Here is an 18416-nt window from a genome sequence, read left to right as displayed (position 1 = left end):
CCCCAGAAAAAGAGCTACAACTCTCAACAAATAAGGAGGACTCTTAAGGCATCCTCCCCTCCTTGCCTTTAGCAGGGGATAGGGTGGAAAGAGTGATTGTTCTGGAGCAAATCCTGTGTTGCAGTGGAATCAGGAAGATTTAAGTTCAAATACAGCCTCAGACACTTACTACTTGGCTGGCCAAGAAATGTAACTTTCATCTGTAAAAAGGGGGCAATACATAGCACCTACCTGTTATAAGAATAAAATGAGATGATATAACATGTTTTATAAACTTTGAAGTACCACGTAAACACTTATTGTCATTAATTATTATTATTATTGTTATCTGTATGACCCTGGGCAAATAACTTAGTCTGGGATACAGTTTCCTCCTCTTTAAAACTGAAAGGGTTGAGTTAGATAATCTCTGAACTCCCTTTCATCTCAAAATGATTCCACAATATTATGCAGAACAATGGCGAATTCTCAAGATGGTTTCCTCCAGCCCCCTTACATAAACAAAACAAAACAAATAAACAAACAAACTAAAACCCCGAAAAAAATGAAAAAAAAAAAACCACAAGCGGTGTAGAGTGGACCTAGTGAGTGATGTCAAGGGATTGCCAGCAGAGGGCAGCAGAGAGCAATATGTGTAGCCACCCTGTGGAAGTAGCAAGGGAAAAAAGTAAAAGCCCATTGGTGGAGAGTGTTCTACCTGAAACTTAGGTAAACCTCAGACTCATGGGGGTCCCTCAGCCAGACAAATCTTTGGAACAGTGAGGATCTACATTGCTGAGTCTATTGGATTCATGGTTGTCCATTTAAAGTCTTCTGGTTTGTTTTTTCTCTTCTTTTTATAAAGCTTCTATAATATTATGAACTGCATGTATGCTAGTGAAGATTTGATACCATTTAACGTGCAGTCAAAGTAGAGATTTTCCCCAGACTCACAAGGAGGAGTGGTTCAAAAAAGCAAGAGGTGGCTGAAAGTTTCCTCCAAAGTCCCTTGGGTTCTTTTTACCGTTAGAGTCTTGGTTGCAAAGATTATAAAGCCTTCATTACAAATGTAGGAAGAATGTTGAATGTGGTATCAGAAGAGATCTGGGTTCAAATCCTTTATCTAAGATTTATTAGCTATGTGACCATTGGCAAGTCACATAACTTCTCAGAACCTCAGCTTCCTCCTGTGCAAAGTGGGAATAATATTAAAATGTAATAATAATAACAATAACATACCTTTAGTATCAGGTTGTAAGGAGACTTAAAGCATGGAGAATGCTTTGTAAGCTTTAACTCACTAAATAAAGATCATCCTTTCAGCAAGGATTCTCCTTCATATACTACATCTTTATACTTGGTCAGAAGACATTGAAACTGACCACAGAGAGTCTGGAGGCTTTTACTGGAGATAACAATAATAATAATAGCCAACATTTACATACATTTACTATGTATCAGGCACTGTACCTGATGGGCACTTTAAAATTATGTTATTTGATCCTCACAATAATCCTGGGAGGTAGATGTTACTATTATCCCTATTTTCCAGAGGAGGAAACTGAGGCAAACAGGGTTAAGTGAGTTGCCCGAGGTCACAGTTAATGTCAAAAAAGGAGATTTGAACTCAGGTCTTCCTGACTCCTGGCCCAGAGTTCAACCACTGTGCCACCTAGCTGCCTGCTAAGTATTAAGGGAATATCTGTCACAGCAAGAAAAACAGAGTAGATGGGATTGTGGGTACAGATGGAGATTACTAGAAACTAGTCTGTACCTATAATTGGCCCACCAACCAGGAAAGAATGAGGGCTTTGTCAGAGACATACACATATACTTCCTTCTGGAGGGTCTGGGGTGGGGAGGGGAAAGCCTTTCCATCATCCACATGTAGCTTGAGTGTTATTGGCCTTGGACCCAGCTGGGTCATAGAAGAGTCAGGTCACTTTCAACAGTCAAGCACTGATTTAATTTTGTTGGAGGGTTAGCTTGTCTTACCCATGAAGGGAAAATATCCCCGATGGTTTTCCTCTCTAGCTGGGAGTCCTTTTAAGGATTGCTGAAGTCTTTTCTTCAGAATAGAAAGGTTCCTAGGACTATAGTTTTGATTTGTCTCTCCCCACCCCAACCTTGATCCCTTTGAAATTCATCACCACCACCAAATGTTACCCCAGATAGCGCCATCTTTGAATAACATAGACCAGGCATCTATGTCCTTCTTTGTGTGTTGTGGACTGTTTGGGCAGTCTGGTGAAGTCCACAGAACCCATCTCATCATGATATTTTTAAATAAATAAAATACATAGAATATCAAAAGAAACTAGCTATGTTGAAATATAGATCTATTTTTTTTCCCATGCAAGTTTACAGAACCGCTGAAACAGAGTCTGTACATTTCAGGTTAAGAACCTCTGACATAGACTATTATGCACATGAAATCTCATCAAGGCAACAGGTTAACGATCTTACCTTTAATTTGCCTGAAAATACACATTTCCTATTAAATTAATCTAATATACAGCCAATAGAATTTAACAATCTCTCCACAAGTCTCAGCTGTCCTGAGATGTGAACATAAGTAGAAGGGAAATGTCTTTTGTCTTTTTTCCAAAACTCCTCACTGTGTATGGAACATATTTCCTTAGGGCTTCAAACAGAGAGCCTGACACTTTCCATTTGAAAGCAGCCAAGAAATTACTCAGGGATTAAAAAGGAAAAGAATCTATTTTAAATTCTTGCATTAACCCAGGCTTCTATCTAGAGAATCTTTTTCCTTCTTCCAGCTCATTAAAAAAAAAAACCTATGTGCAAATACTGCAATTAAGTATAATGATCTAATTGGGATGTACAATAGTTCGCTTCTAAATGAATTTTTATAGACAGAGCTAAGCTTTAGCACTTGGATTATAGCTTCAGACTTAAAAATTTCTGTGGCTCATACTATAGTGGTGCTCTGGGACTATTTTTGTTCAAGAAGCAGCTTTGGGATGGGGCAGTGGTCTCCAAAAAGGGGTATATAGTGAGGAAGGTGGGGAACATGACTTAAGGGGTATGTGATCCTGAGTTTTAGGTAACACTGAGTGAATCACTCAGAAGAAGCAGGCATGCAAGAGCCTCCATTTCCTTGGCTTTCAAATGGGGATTAAGTCTTTTTTTTTCTTACATTAAATTTGTATTTTATTTCTCAATTACACACAAACATTTTTCACATTTGTTTTTTTTATTTTGATTTTCAAATTCTCTCCTTCCTTCCTTTCCCTCCCCTCTCTTTGAGAAGGCAAGCAATTTGATATAGATTATACATTTGCAGTCATGCAAAACATTTCCATGTTAGCCATGTTGCAAGAGAAAACACACTTTTTTTTTTTTGGCTAGGCAATGGGGTTAAGTGACTTGCCCAGGGTCGCACAGGAAAACATCCTTTAAAAAAGGATAATAAAGAAAGTTTAAAAAGTATGCTTTAGTCTGCATTCAGACTCAAATGGGGAGAAATTCAATTAAATTAATTCAATAAACATTTATTAAGGGACTACTATGTGCCAGGCACTGTGTAAAGTTACAGATAAAAATATTTTTACAGTCATGTGCATGGAGATGTTGGGAAGGTTTAATAAGTTCTTGAACACTATAAGCCACTACCAGATTACTATTGTTACCACTACCAATTCAAGACACTACTGTCAGAGATAGGTAGGGATTAGTTGTAAGAGTTGCCTGGTCTAATGAGAACTTAAATGACTTGCCTAGGTCAGGGTACAAATTGGGATTTACAGGAGCACAATCCAGAAGCCAAGACAGCTTGGAGCCAGTGCCAAAATCCAAGGGACTGAGCTGGAAAGAAAAAGGTGGGTGCAGGATGGGGAATGATCAAAGAATCCCAGGATTTAAGAACTGGGTGGGCCCATAGCATCTATCTACCAATGAAGACTACAAAAAAGGATCCCCTCTACAATATACCTGACAAGTGGTCCTCCAGCCTTCATTCAACAAGAAGTTCCAGTGGTTTCCTATTCCTTCTACAAGGGTGGGGAAGCTGTGGCCTCAGGGGCACATGGGACCACAGGTTTCCCCACCCCTGCTCTAGGATAAAATACTACCTTCTCTATTTGGCATTGGAAGTCATTTTCTATTGGGCTCCAGCCTATTTTTCAAGGTTCACTGCACGCACATTACTCCCCTTGATGCACTCTATGGTCCAGGCAAATTTGTCCTGCTTCTTCCTTGTACAAGATATGCCATTTACTGTGTCTTCTTTCCTAACTTCTTAGAATGCTCAGCTTCTGTCAGAGTTTAGCTCACGTGCCATTTCCTATCAGCCTTTTCCTGATTCCTCCACTGCAAGCGCTAACGCTAGATGGCACACGTATATGTTGTTTCCCCTAACAGACTATAAACTCCTTGAGGGCAGGGACTTGTTCATTCTACATCATTAGCATCTGGCATGCAGTAGTCTTCTACCATATATATATATATATACTAATACTAATGTACTAATAAATTCATGGTGAATCTCACTTCTAGTGAGGGAGAGCCCACTACCACCTGAGGTAGGTCATTCTATTTTTTAATAGGTCTAATTGTTGGGAATATCTTTATTATATTGTCTAAACTTGCTTCCTTACAGCTTCTACCTTTGCTTCTAATTCTGTTTTCTGGAGCCAAACTAATCTATTCCTTCTTCCACATGATAGCTCTTCAAATACTAGAAGACAGATTTTCTTATATCAATTTAAACATACAAGGTCAGAGAACATGGAGGTCCTCTCTAGAATTGTTATTGTTGTTGTTATTATTGTTGTTCAGTTCTTTTCTCAGTCATGTCCAACTTGCCGTGACCCCATTTGGGGTTTTCTTGGCAAGGACACTGAAGGGGCAGCTAGGCAGTGCAGTGGACCGAGCACTGGCCCTGGAATCAGGAGAACCTGAGTTCAAATCTGGCCTCAGACACATAATACTCACTAGCTGCATGCTTCTGGGAAAATCACTTAACGCCAACTGCCTAAAGAAAAAAAAAGGTGCTTTTCCAACTCATTTTACAGATGAGAAAACTGAGGAAACAAGATTAAGTGTCTTATTTGCCCAATGTCACACAGCTAGGAAGTGTCTGAGGTCAAATTTTAGTTTACAAAGATAAGTCTTCCCAACTTCAGACCTGGAATTCTATCCACTGTGCTACCTAGCTGATAAATCTTCTTACTGAGGGATTGGAGTACAAGGCAAAGCTCCCTGATTTTTTTTAGATCAAAGGACTGTGATCAAATCTCACCTCTAACACTCAATTCTTTTTACCTCTTTTAGGTTCCTCATGTGTAAAATGAAGGGGTGGACTAGTTGACCTCTCAGATACAATCCAGACTTCAATCCATGACCCTATAACATCCATTGGAGAGGTCAGGAAGCTAGCCTTGATCTCAGCCAGCCTCTGGGCTGGATATAAAGGACTGTCTTGATCAGAGAATGGGAGTGGGAGTTACTTTTCAGGCAGAGCCCTTTGTGGGCAAAGGGAGGAAACCCAGAAGAGGAAGAGAACATGTATGGTTTTCTTCTTGATTTGCCTGTCTGGGTGGGGTTTCCTCTTCTGTTTGGCTGATCGAGGCCCTGGGTTTTGTTTTGTTCTGCTCCCTGTCCAGTTAGAGGCAACAACACCAGTGCATAGCACTGCAAGGGCATTGCATGTATGTGGAATACTTGCATTTCATCTAGCAGGCCAGATTCAGAGTCTGGATGAAATAATGTTTTATTCCGACTGTGTGGTCTTGGGCATTGTCATACTTCACTTCAATTGTCCTCCATCTCATCTGTAAAAGAAGGGGTTGACCTCTGAGGTCCCTTTTAGCTCTAGATAGATGACCGTATTGATGAGGTAGGACACTGGGAGGCTGTGTAACCTTGGGATAAAAGCAATGGATAGAGAATGAAAAGATGAGAATCCTCAGCCCTTTTCTGCTCCTGGCTTCCTGTGTGGCCTTCATCTTTTGAGGTATCACTTTCCTCATCCCTCCACACTTCCCAATACTGGGTCCTATGCATTGTAGGCACTTTGCCCAGGACTGTAATGGCACTGTTGGTGGTATGACCTTCACACTCCTCTCTTCCTTGCCTTCTTCTTTGAGATGTTACAGCTAGCTGGGGTATATTGTTATGAATAGTAACCTCCCAAAGTAACAGATTATGGGTAAAGGTGATATGTAGCCAATTTAGGAGTGGACATAATCATCAATTAGTATAAGAAGATTAACCCCAAGGATGCTAACTAGTTGGGGGATAAAAGAAGAAGACTCAGTAAATCTTGGGGGTGGGGGAGGGTTGTCTACTTAAACCCAACAGGTGCCAAGGGCTAAAAGGCGGATGGGCTGGGGTTATATGCCAGATTGTGAGTCTCCCAGCTGAATACTCCATAACAGCGAACAAAGAGCCTGATGGTGCCCAAGAAGACTTCCCTACTGAGAAGACTGCTGACCTCTGACCCTTAAGAGTTCAATTCACACTACTGAGCTTCCTCTGGATTCAAAGGAACCCTCTGACATTGATTCGATTACTTGGTAATACCATCAGGAACCAGCAGCAGGACAGTCCTAGGTTTGGGAGGACCACCAGAGACTTACAATAAAGGGGTGAATAAACCACTGTAATGGGAAGTAAAAATGCCAGTCTCAAAGGAATATACTTTTTGTAGAGGATCAAGCATAAGCTCCTTTATTTGGCTTTTAAATCCCTTCACAATCTGACCATGACGTTTCTAACCTTATAGTACATTACCCCCCTTCCTGAAGTCTGTGGTCTATCCAAACCAACCTTTTCACTGTTTCTCACTCCTTTCAGGCTCCAGGCTTTGACATTGGCATTTCCCGATATCCATCTCATCTCTACCTCTTAGTTCCTTATTTCTTCTAACTGGGCTCAGATACCACCTTCCTGAGGGAGGTTTGTCCTTCCCCCCATTACCCCCCCAGCTGTGATCATTGGCTTCTCCCAACTTACACTGTATTTATTTTGTATGCATCCATTTATGTACATTTTCTCCCCCAGTAGAATGTAAGCTCCTTGAGGGCAGAGACTATATCCCCATTATGCTTGGTCTAAGTCCTGGCACATAGTAGACTGTTAATAACTGCTTGTTGATTGATTGATCTCCAAAGAGCCTTGGGTGCTATTGGTTAGCTCACAGGTGATGAGTATCCCTGAAGGTGGTTTTAATGTAGCAGTGCTCAATAAATGTTGGGTGAATTAATCTGTAAAATGGGACTTTCTAAGTCTTGGTCATCTCCTTTTTCCTTTAGGATAGGGGTTAGGAACTGGGCCTGTGATTTCCTTGTTTTGGAAATTCCAGGGTAAGGAAACTCCCTCTACCAATGCAGGGTGGCACCTTGTCTGCAATCTATAACTTTTGTGTGTGTGTGAGGCCATCAGGGTTAAGTGACTTGCCCAGGGTCACATAGTGCAATCTATAGCTTTAATCCCTGGGGTACTGAGAGGTAGAAGACTCTCATAGGGTCATGGAGCCAGTAAGTGTCAGGGGCAGGACTTCAACCTAAGTATTCCTTGACCACAAGACCAACTCTCTGTTCACCACACCAGGCCATGTCTCATTACTCTTTAGAAATAAATTAAATAACAAGTGAGACACCTAGAGTTCTTTGAAACACAGGTGTCCTCTACCAGAGTTTCCTAAACTTTTTCCACTCTTAACCCATTTTGGCAGCATTCATTAGTGCTGCATTAGTGCTTAAGGGCATGCACAGTGCAAAGTGCACATGCTTTGTGTTCAGAACCAAGGCTGCAGTGAAGTTGCAAGATGCAAAATGGGCAAGTGCTGCCAGAAACACCCTCAGATTCATTATGCATTTGAGTTTTAATTTTTGGTCATTGTGCGTTCAGAAATCTTTTGCTGTTGCCAAATTTTTCTCAACCCATGGGGTCGTGACCCACAGTTTAAGAAGCACTGTGTCTAGAACAGAGGTGTCAAGCATAGCTGCTACAACACTTCCAAGTGCTGCCTGAACCCAATTAAAAAGTAATTGGGTAATATTTGACAAAATAAGTAAAAATACAATAAAACATAGATAATGTTAGTGTGTAATTTTCTAAGACAATGCACAGGTCACGGGGATCCCTATATACTATTTAGTGGTCCCTGTTTCTATTTGAGTTTGATACAACTGCTCTAGACAGTCAGGGCATTATTGCAATTATACATCAGGAGAGTTTGTAGACCTCTGTAAAGGAAGCAAGTGGAAGATAAACCTCATTCTAAATATAACACTTGTAGAATAAGGTAAACTGAAGAACGCTTAGCTTTGCCAACCATAAAGTGCTATGTAAATTCTTGTTATTATTCTTATTATTAATAAACCAAGAGACTCACCAGGGCATGATTTAAAGACTATCTTGCAATAAGGGGAAAAAAACAAAACCTCCAAAATGACAAGTTTTTTGTCTCCCTACCACAGAGAATAAATAACATAGTGAATAAAAGTAAGCAAGCAGTTCTACTGACTATTCTTAGAAAGAGGGAACCAGCCACTACATTACAGCTTGCAAATGAGTCAGCTGTCCAGCAGCAGAGGCTGCTGAAGAGATGGGGGATGGCTCTTTATAGGAAGATACTATATTCTCCAGACCCATTCCATTTGGAACACTATTTTGATTGCATGTGTAGTCAATCCTCAACTTTCCCAGGGATAACATTCTTAGAAAATGACACAAAAATAAAAAATGCAAATGTTGATAAATTGAACCTATGGGAAATAGGGGGTTAGGTTCCTGAGACCACCAAAAACTGTAATCTTTTGCTAGAGATTGCTGAAAAATGTACTTTCTACATACAGGTCTTTCATAACAAAACATTAATTCTGATAATATGTACTTTTTCTAATACAGTAACCATGAAATAACCCATAAAATGCAGTACACAAAGTAAAATTGGTAACATACAAAACATTTTTTCTTGCCAGTAATTCCCTTGAATTCTGTGACATTTTGTGTTAATCTCAATTAAAAAAACATTATTTCAGACAATATTCACTTTTTATAACACATGAAATACATAGTACCTTAAATACTGTTCAGCAAATAAAATTCTTAAATCTAAAGCATTTTTTAACCTGAATCTTGCCTTCTACTGTGTTAAATGGCAGTTTGAGGACATTGTACTGAATACTATACTGCTGCAAACCTTTCTACCTTCACCACCCTCTAAAAACCAAGACAGATTGCTGGGACTTTAGTTGATGCTGTCAGAATATGCTGAGACTGGTGAGGTCTCAACATCATCTCTCACACTTTGTCTTTACAGCTGGTGAATGGTGGTGGAGATCATGAAGGATGCACCAGTTTGAAATAATCCATCAGTGACATCTCACCATTTGAGTTCCATAAGGGTCTCTGAGTATGGGAGCTTAGTAAAGGTGAGCTGATGTTTAACCTTGAGGCTGAGATTGATGATGGGATAGGTAGCCTGGATGTTTCTAGCCAGCTGGTTGATTAGGCTGGCAGTGGCTGCAGATATTCTAGCATGAAGTTTATGTGATACCTTTATTTTCCATAACATTGCTGACTTTGCACACTTGGGCATAGAGCCCAAAGGACTTGCACTATATTTTGGGGGTACAATTGCAATGCAAAATTTGAGTTTTAAAACAACACAAATATGGAACAAATGCACAGGAAGCTCTCTACAACGAGAGGGTCAACAAGACCATTGAAGCACCTACCAGCAGTTCCACAAACTTTTGTGCATCCCACCTCATTTTTTTCTCTACTATGCAAAGCCAGGAATGTGCACCATTGCCAATTGAAAATGTAAATGTGATTACTAATAAAATCATGTGAATGCTTGAAATCATGAAAGTTAAATGAGTGATATGTCTCAAAGTACCGTGCCCTGCTTGCTTCTGCCAATGAGAGTAAAGGGACCAAGATGTGTCAACTCCAGGCAAGCAAAAGGAAACAGGCCTGTGGGGAAAGACATCTAAAAAGGCATTGGCTATGGAATAAGGGACCTTGTCATCAGTCCAGTGATGCTTGGCCATTGAGGGAGGGAAAAGTTGAGTTTCTTCTTCACTAGATTAGGAAATCATAGATTTGGTTCTAGAAGGTAGTTCAGAGGCCATCTAGTGCGATACTCTCACTTTACAGATGAGAAAACTGGGGCCTAGGAAGTTGAGTGACTTAGGATCATAAATCTAGGGATGGAAGGGATCTCAGAGCCCATCTAGCCCAGTCTCCTAATTTTACTCATCGGGAAACTAAGGTGGAAGTTAAGTGGCTTCTCCTAAGTCCTATGGGTAGTAAGTACCAGAGACAAGATTTGAACCCAGGTTCTCAGACTCCAGAACCAATGCTCTTTCTGTATACCAGAGTCAAAGGGTAGGCAATTTTTTTTTTAAATAAAGGAAGAACACACATTTGGTTTCCCAAGCTTAGCCATATAGAAACCATGAAATTTCATCATTGCCCTGTGTTAGAGTCTATGATGCAGAAGCTAGAATCATAGGGTGATTGAATTGCAGTTAAATACCCATATTTAAATGCCCATATTGGGCAGCTAAGTGAAGCAGAAGTCAGGAAGACCTGAAGTCAAATTTAGCCTGTGTGACCCTGAGTAAGTCACTTAATCCTCTTTGACTCAGTTTCCTCATCTGTAAAATGAGCTGGAGAAGGAAATGGCAAACCTTTTCAGTATCTTTGCTGAGAAAATCCCAAAAAGGGTCACAAAGAGTTGGACACAACTGAAAATGATTAAACAACAGAAAGTCCATATTTATGGTAATGGGGCGAGGAGGGTACCTTCATTGCCTCTGCAAGAGTTCTAGCTGGCAGCAAAAAATGGATAATTAGGGGCAGCTAGGTGGCGCAGTAGATAGAGCATGGGCTCTGGATTCAGGAGGACCTGAGCTCAAATCCGGCCTCAGACACATAACACTTACTATCTGTGTGACCCTGGGCAAGTCACTTAACCCCTATTGCCTAACCAATTTTTTTTTTAAAATATACACAAAAAAATAATTAGCAAATGATACAAAATGTATCATGACTGAGGCATTTAGTTCAGAGAATAATCAGACATTTTTATCTTTTAGACTTTTTGTCCAGAGGGAAAAAGGTAAAGGAAGAGAAGAGGAGGAACAGACAGGACAGAGTAGGGATTAACAATGGTTCTAGGCTCCCAGAGAAAGACTAGCCATCATCACATCTCTTCCTTTGCGAGCATTTATTTTATTTTCTATCTCTTGTTTCATTTCTTCTTTGCATGTAGAAAATCCTTGCTTTCCTTTCAGTCTGTGCTCATAGCTGTAGTTGTTACAGAGTTTACAGTTGTCACAGAGGCACTTTCCCCTTCTTTTGGGGGCTCCCTAGATTTGCAGTAACTTTCATACCGATCAGTAAATTCTTCAGCTAACTTATCTCTCCAGCTTTAATCGCTGAAATGGGGCTTTGTGCCAGGGACAAGTTTCACCCCTTGCTGAGATTTTGGGTGGCTCTCCTTGGTTTTGCCCTGGATAGCTTGGGTGCTGGCACTGACCTCCTCTTCCTAGGGTTAGACCAGGACTGTGCAATCTTTCCTTAATCCATAAGCAGGCCTGGGTTAGACCATCACCTATGCCTGGTTCTCTAAGCTTCCGAGCATTAGATAGTCAGGGCCACCTCTGCTATCTCAAGACAGGTCTCAGAGCCTTAGAGTGTCTCTGTCCATCTTGAGGTGTCCACCTACACTGGTTGCTGCTATTTCCTGGGCCAAAGGCCCCATTTTGTGTCCACAGTCTCCCTGACGCTTTCTCTGGGGATCTCTTGGCTTTTACTGCCTCTGGACACAGAGCCCTGTGTAGGCTACATATGTAGCCTTGTCTGGTCAAGTTGAGAGCCTAGGGGCTTGATTGCCAACATTGGAACTGCATTGCCCACTGACTCACTTTTTATGCAGTGTAAGGGTAGAATAAGTCACCTGCTCAAGTTTGTTGTTATTTTTTTTTTAAATTGGATTTCTTGATCATTATTGAGTCTGGTGCAAATTTCAGGTTTTTGCTGGCATAGATTGCCTCCTTTCAGGTTGGAAGGAAACAAGCATTCTGGCACTGAGCTAATGGCTTTTTACAAATTGATCCTCCCAACAACCCTGGGAGGTAGGTACAAGAATTATTTCCATTTTACAGATGAGGAAACTGAGGCAAAGAGTAGTCAAGTGACTCACCCAGGATTACACAGATCATAAGTGTCTGAAAGTATATTTGAATTCAGGTCTCTTGACTCCAAACTCAGTGCTCTGTGCACTATGGTGTCCCCTAGCCACCTCTGGTCCACTAGAGGCAGCCTCATCTTCACTGTATATCTATTTTGTATATCCGTATATATTATTTATATACATTGTCTCTGGGTTGTCTCTGGGGAGCTAACTGGTGCAGTGGATAGAGCGCCAGACCTGGAGTTAGGAAGACTCATCTTCTTGAGTTCAAATCCAGCCTCAGACACTTCTTAGCTGTGTGACCCTGGGAAAGTCACTTAACCCTCTTTGCCTCAGTTTCCTCATCTGTAAAATGAGCTGGAGAAGGAAATGTCAAACGACTCCAGTATCTTTGCCAAGAAAACCCCAAATGGGGTCACAAAGAGTTGGACGTGACCGAAAACAACTGAACAACAACAACAATAATACATTGCCTTGGGAGCAGGAGCTATTTCACTTTGGTCTTTGTACTGCCAGTGACTGGCGCAGTACCTGGAATACTTAATAAATGGCACTTAGTAAATGCAAGTGGATTGCTTGAAAATGACATATTGCCTAAGGTCACTTATAGCTTTTTAGACCTACAATAAGGACTATAAGGATCTAACGTTCTAGAACAAACCCTGTCTCAGTTTACTACTCCATGAGGTGAAAGGATTAATCTCCAAGATTAGTGCATTTTGGATCCACAATTCTCCCCTTAAGGTTGTATCTATAAAGGAATATCAAATGGTTGATCTAGAGTTGCTAGTCTGACTCCATTTTACAGATGAGGAAACTGAGGGCAAGGAAGGCTAAGGGAAATTCTTGAAATCATAGGGATTTGAACCCAGGTCCTCCAATTCTAGAGCTAGTAAGTCTCCTTTTCACCCTACCACCCTGCTTTCATTTAATTTGGGGCACTACTTAAAATATCAGCAAAAAGTCCTCCTGAAGAGTGACAAAAGGGATGAATGGGTACTGAGCAATACTGCTCCCACTTCTCTTTTTATCCCGGTTCTGTAACCTAACCTGCCAAGTCTGATTAGGACCAAAGCCATCATGCTTCTTTGAACAGCACTGCAACTTGTTTTAAGAAAAGTTATAATCTGCAACCGTGGGGAAAGTTTGTCTTGCCATCCCAGGTGCCACCCAAGGGAAAAACCTGGAGCCTTAGCCAGGGTTTTCAGGCTAGGGAGAGAGAAGGGAAAGAAAGAGATAGGGGAGAGAAAGAGAGAGAGAGCTAGTCCTTGTTAATGGGCTGGCCGGCTGGCCCATTCTCTGTGCTGCGCCTAATGGGCTGAGAGATTGTGTTGGGAAGTGAATTGAGACCACTGTGCCATTCTTACTGAGAAACTCACTAGAGGGCAAATTAGTTTTGGGAGAGTGTTTCTGAGCCAAATAAGGTTTTCAAGAGAAATCTGATTCCTAGATGATTCAAGCTGGTTGGCACCTTAGAGAACATATAATCCAACTCCTTCATTTTACAGTTGAGGGAGCTGAGGCCCAGAAAGGTTAAATAATTAACTAAAGAACACATAGTTTCTTAGTGGCAGAGCCAGAGTGACAGCTTGACTCTCCCAGTTCCTAGTTCAGTCTTTAAATACTCCTAACTTTGTAATAGTGAGCCCATGTCTCTTCAAGTTGTCCTCTATTGCTTCTCCTTCATTTAGAAGGGATCAGTAACCAAGGGGTGATGTCTTGACATGTGGATGAGTTGGATTGAAGTGAGGCAGAGCACAAAGTCTTCAGCCTCACCCTCTCTTCCAGAGTCATCAAATTCAATTGCAAGACAAAAGTCAGAAGATTGGCAATAGCCTGGGATTCAGTGGATCAGCTCAGCCTCTTCAATGTCTGACACTGCTTCAGCTGCCTTTAAGGCCATTGGAATAAATCATTCTCATCTGCCCACTCCACTAAGGGAAGTCTTCACGTGCTTGGGGTAGATATCCCCCTAACTCACTGACAGGTTTGAAGTATGTCTGTTACCCTCAACCTGATTTAGCCCACCTGCCAAGACAGTTTTGCCAGGATGTGGCCACTACATGCTACAGCTTCTCGGAGCCATAGGTGAGAGTTGGGTGGCAGGTGAACACGAAAGGTGGGTAAGTAGCCTTAAAAAGTGGCAAGCCCTCACACCAGAGGTGCTAGTCCTCCCTTAACATCTGATACGCCCCTGATATTGTCTGAAAGGATATTGACTAGCTGTGTGACCTTGGGCAAATCACATAACCTCTATTTGTCTCAGTTTTCTCATCTATAAAATAGGAACCATAATAGCACGTACTTCCTAGGATTATTGTAAAGATCCAATGAGATTGCATATGTAAAACATTTTGTAAAATCACTACATAAATACTAACCATTGTGAAAAATACAGGATGGATCAGACTCATGATTGTATTTCATTTTATTAAAATGTTTTACTGTTTCTTTTTGTTTTCATTACACTACTGTGACTTACCATTTATCTTCCACACCATTCACCAGGAAAAGAATCCTTCCTCATAGCAAGAAGAGTTAAACAACACAGGCACATTGACCATATCTGACTGTGCCTCATTGCATACCCAAAGCCCACCACCTCTCGGTCAAGAGGAAGGAGACATGTTTTATCACTGGTCCTCCAGAGTCAAGTTTAATCCTTGATCTCAATTCTGAGATATTTTTGTGGTATTTTCCTTTATACTGTTGCGAGCATGGAGCTTTTACCCTCTTGATTTTACTTATTTATTTTGTTCTGCTACGTTCTTCCCAACTTTCTCTGAATTTCTCATATTAGTCATTTCTTAGGGCACAGCAATATCCCATTGCATTCCTATATTATGATTGATTCACTCATTCCTCAATCAGTAGGCAACTACTTTGTTTCCAGGTGTGTGTGTGTGTGTGTGTGTGTGTGTGTGTGTATGTGTGTCTACATTTTTTTTGCTACCACAAAACAGTATGACTATGTAAATATACCTATATATATATAAACCCAACATATATTCCATATATACATGTATGTAAGTGTGTATACATATATCCTTTGTATGTGTACACATACACGCATGTATATGTAAACCCAATACATGCTCGTTATATACATATATAGTATAAACATACATAGGCATATATGTATATATTTCCTTTAGGTGTGTCTATGTGCATATATACATATGTGTATATAAATCCAATATATACTCTGTATATACAAATATATATGTGTATTGACATATTTGTATAAATATGTAATATAGAAATATAAATGTAAATATATACATGTATGTATGTATGTATGTATACATACAAATGTTTCATATATGTATACACACATATTTTTCCTTTCCTTCTGTCTTTGACCTTTTGGGGGGTATGTGCCAATGGTGGAACAGTGGGTCAAAGGGCATGAACTCTTCAGTCACTTTTCTAGCATGACTTCAAATTGCTTTCCCTAACGATTGGCCAATTAATGGTTCTCCCTACAGGGTAGTAGCATACCTGTCTTGCCATAGCCCCTCTAACTTTGACTGTTTCCATCTTTTATCATCTCGGCCAATTGGCTACAACTCTCCTCATTTTACAAATAAGAAAACTGAGGTCCAGAAAAGGTACTTGATTTTCCCAAATTCATAGAGGTAGTAAGTAGCAGATTTGGGACTCGAGCCCTCTGAAACCATTTCTAATTTCCATTCTCCTATGCCGCATTGCCAAGCGCTTGACTGAAATCAAGTCAGGCTACCTCCATGGCATTTTCCTCCTTGCCAGTCCAATAACTCTATCCAGAGAGAGAGAGAGAGAGAGAGAGAGAGAGAGAGAGAGAGAGAGAGAGAGAAAGTCTTTCTAGGGGAAGAAAATACTTCCAATCAATGCAATTATACTCTCAAGGAGATAACCATTATGACAAGTGACCTCTGTCGAGTTTGGCCATTTAGTCCTACTGTCCTGGAACTTCTGTCCTCTCTCTAACAGGAGGAAGTCCAGCAGACCTGTGTGAAAATGCTCATGGAGAAAAGGAGAGGTGGGAAGAGGCAATACTTTAAGTATTTTAGTGAGAGAAAGAAGGAAATAAGCACTTATTAAGTGCCTTTTATATTCCAGACATTCTGCTATAAGGGCTTTACAAATATTATTTCATTTAACCCTCACAATAACTCTGAGGTTAAATGCTATTATTATCTCGATTTTACAGTTGAAAAAACCCAGTTAGGCAGAGGTTAAGTGACTTGCCCAGGATGACACAGCTAATAAGTGCCTCAGGCTGGATTTGAACTCAGATCTTCCTGACTCCAGGCCCAGTAATCTATCCACTGTGCCTACCTATCTGCTAGAAGAAAAATATTCTTCACTGCATACATAGGAGACATAATCTGATTTGTGTAATAGATGCTTTTAATGTCTATATATTTGCTAGATTAAATTATTATCTGACCCAGCTTACTTGGGACTTTGAGGGTTCTTCATTCATATTGACAGTGAATCACAAGTTTCAATTTTGGCCAATGTGAAAAAGCATTGAGAGTCAGGATAGCGTAGAGGGTAGAGGTCTGATCTCTGAATCAAGAGAGGCTGTGGTTTCAAATTCTACATCTGAGACTTACTGACAGTGTGACCTTGGACAAGTGTCTTAAATTCAGGGCCCTCAAGGACATCTTTGAGACTTGAAGTGACAGAATGCTTAATGGTCTGAAATTGTAGAGGGAGTCACCTCACCAGAAGCTCTCTACAACAAAATAACAATTCTGGACTAAAAGTAAAGAAAAAAAATCTTAGTCATATTTGAGGGGGTTTCCATATTCTAAATTTTAATGTCACAAAGACTTAAAATTATAATGTCAGTCCTCCAGGCACTTCTTAATCCAGGGAAACCACTAAGTACTAAAATAAATACCCCAGAAAGAAAAGCCCCACAAGACCCCAGTGAGAGAATCCCCAGGAGCTGGGTGGTATTAGCACATTAGCAGCTTGACTACATCAAGAAAAGCAATTCTTAGAGAAAGGCCCCAGAAGGTCCATGTCACCATTCCCAGCCTCAGATAACGAGGCGAGCTGGGATGGGCCAAGGCCTACCTGACTCCATCCTCCTGTCCTCATAATCTGGGCCGTTCTCAGGAGCCCCAGGGGACTGTGGGAGAGGCTGGCTGCTGAAGAGGTTGTCACACACCAGGCTCTGACACAGCTTCCTCAGGAAGCTTAAGACACAGCCAAGGCTGCTCACCACCGGCAGGCTCAGGAGATGCTGTTTCCCATCAAAAGAAGCTGAGACTGAAAAACCACAGGAGACAGCAATTCAGAGCAGTGCGCATGGAAAGAGAGCTTGGGTCAAGCAGCTTTGGGGCCAAGGAATCAAATCAAAGTGAAATAAAATAAAATTAATATAAAATTAAAAAGTAAACAAAATAAAATTGAAATGAAATAAAATTTAATTAAGCAAAATTAAATTAAAGTATAATCAAATAAAGTAAAATAAAAGTGAAATGAAATTTAATCAATCAAAATTTTAAAATGAAATAATTAAATTAAAACAAAATAAAATAAAATAATAAAATGAAATTTTTAAAAATTTAATTAAAATTAAAGTAAATTTAAATAAAAATTAAATTAAAACAAAACAAAGTAAAATAAAATGAAAGAAGAAAATGAAAATAAAATTTTGGGGGCAGCTAGGTGGTTCAGTGGATAGAGTACTGGCCTTGGAGTCAGGAGGACCTGAGTTCAAATCCAGCCTCAAACACTTGACACTTACTAGCTGTGTGACCCTAGGCAGTCACTTAAACCTATTGCCTAGGCCAAAAAAAAAATTTTAATGAAATAAAACTAAAATTAAAATGAACTGAAATAAAAGAAAAGAAAACCCCAACCTTCCTCAGTGCTGCTGTTTTATGCTTGGTTTGTTTTTAAAAAGCAAGAAACATTGGTGTTTGAGGGCCTGTTCTTCCATTTCCTTGGAAAACCACTGGCAGGAGCCTTTTAATATTTTTCCTTTTTGCCTTTCTTTTCCTTGGTTCTCTATTATTCTGATAGATGAGCTTTCTCCTTATCTTGTCCAGAACAAAGCCTCCACAACACTTCCTGGGCATCTCCTCACCATGCTGCCAACACTCTGGCCACAAACCCCTACAGCAACCCTAGACTCTTTCTCCTTTGTTCTTCCAGCTTCGATAGGTGAATTTTCTACCAACCATGCCACCAAACCTGGGTGAACACTCTCTCACCTTTCCAGCTCCTTTTTATTTGTCATCCACACCCATTAGAATGT

General features: G+C 40.4%; 1 protein-coding gene across 7 annotated transcripts in view; it reads right to left on the bottom strand.

Annotated features, from left to right (window-relative positions):
- SCML4 (Scm polycomb group protein like 4) overlaps positions 1-18416 on the bottom strand; it is a 260071-nt gene that overhangs the window by 100599 nt on the left and 141056 nt on the right. Inside the window, exon 6 of one of the 7 annotated variants that reach the window (XM_078155210.1) lies at positions 17228-17422. The exons of the other annotated variants lie outside the window; for them this stretch is intronic. Coding sequence (XP_078011336.1) covers positions 17228-17422 — 195 coding nt within the window. The remainder of the gene's footprint in view (positions 1-17227; positions 17423-18416) is intronic. 7 annotated transcript variants of the gene reach the window in all.

Source organism: Phascolarctos cinereus, unplaced genomic scaffold, assembly GCF_003287225.1.
Source record: "Phascolarctos cinereus isolate Bilbo 61053 unplaced genomic scaffold, phaCin_HiC Scaffold_5;HRSCAF=322, whole genome shotgun sequence".
Lineage (NCBI taxonomy): Eukaryota > Metazoa > Chordata > Mammalia > Diprotodontia > Phascolarctidae > Phascolarctos > Phascolarctos cinereus.
This window is presented reverse-complemented; position numbering and strand designations above follow the sequence as displayed.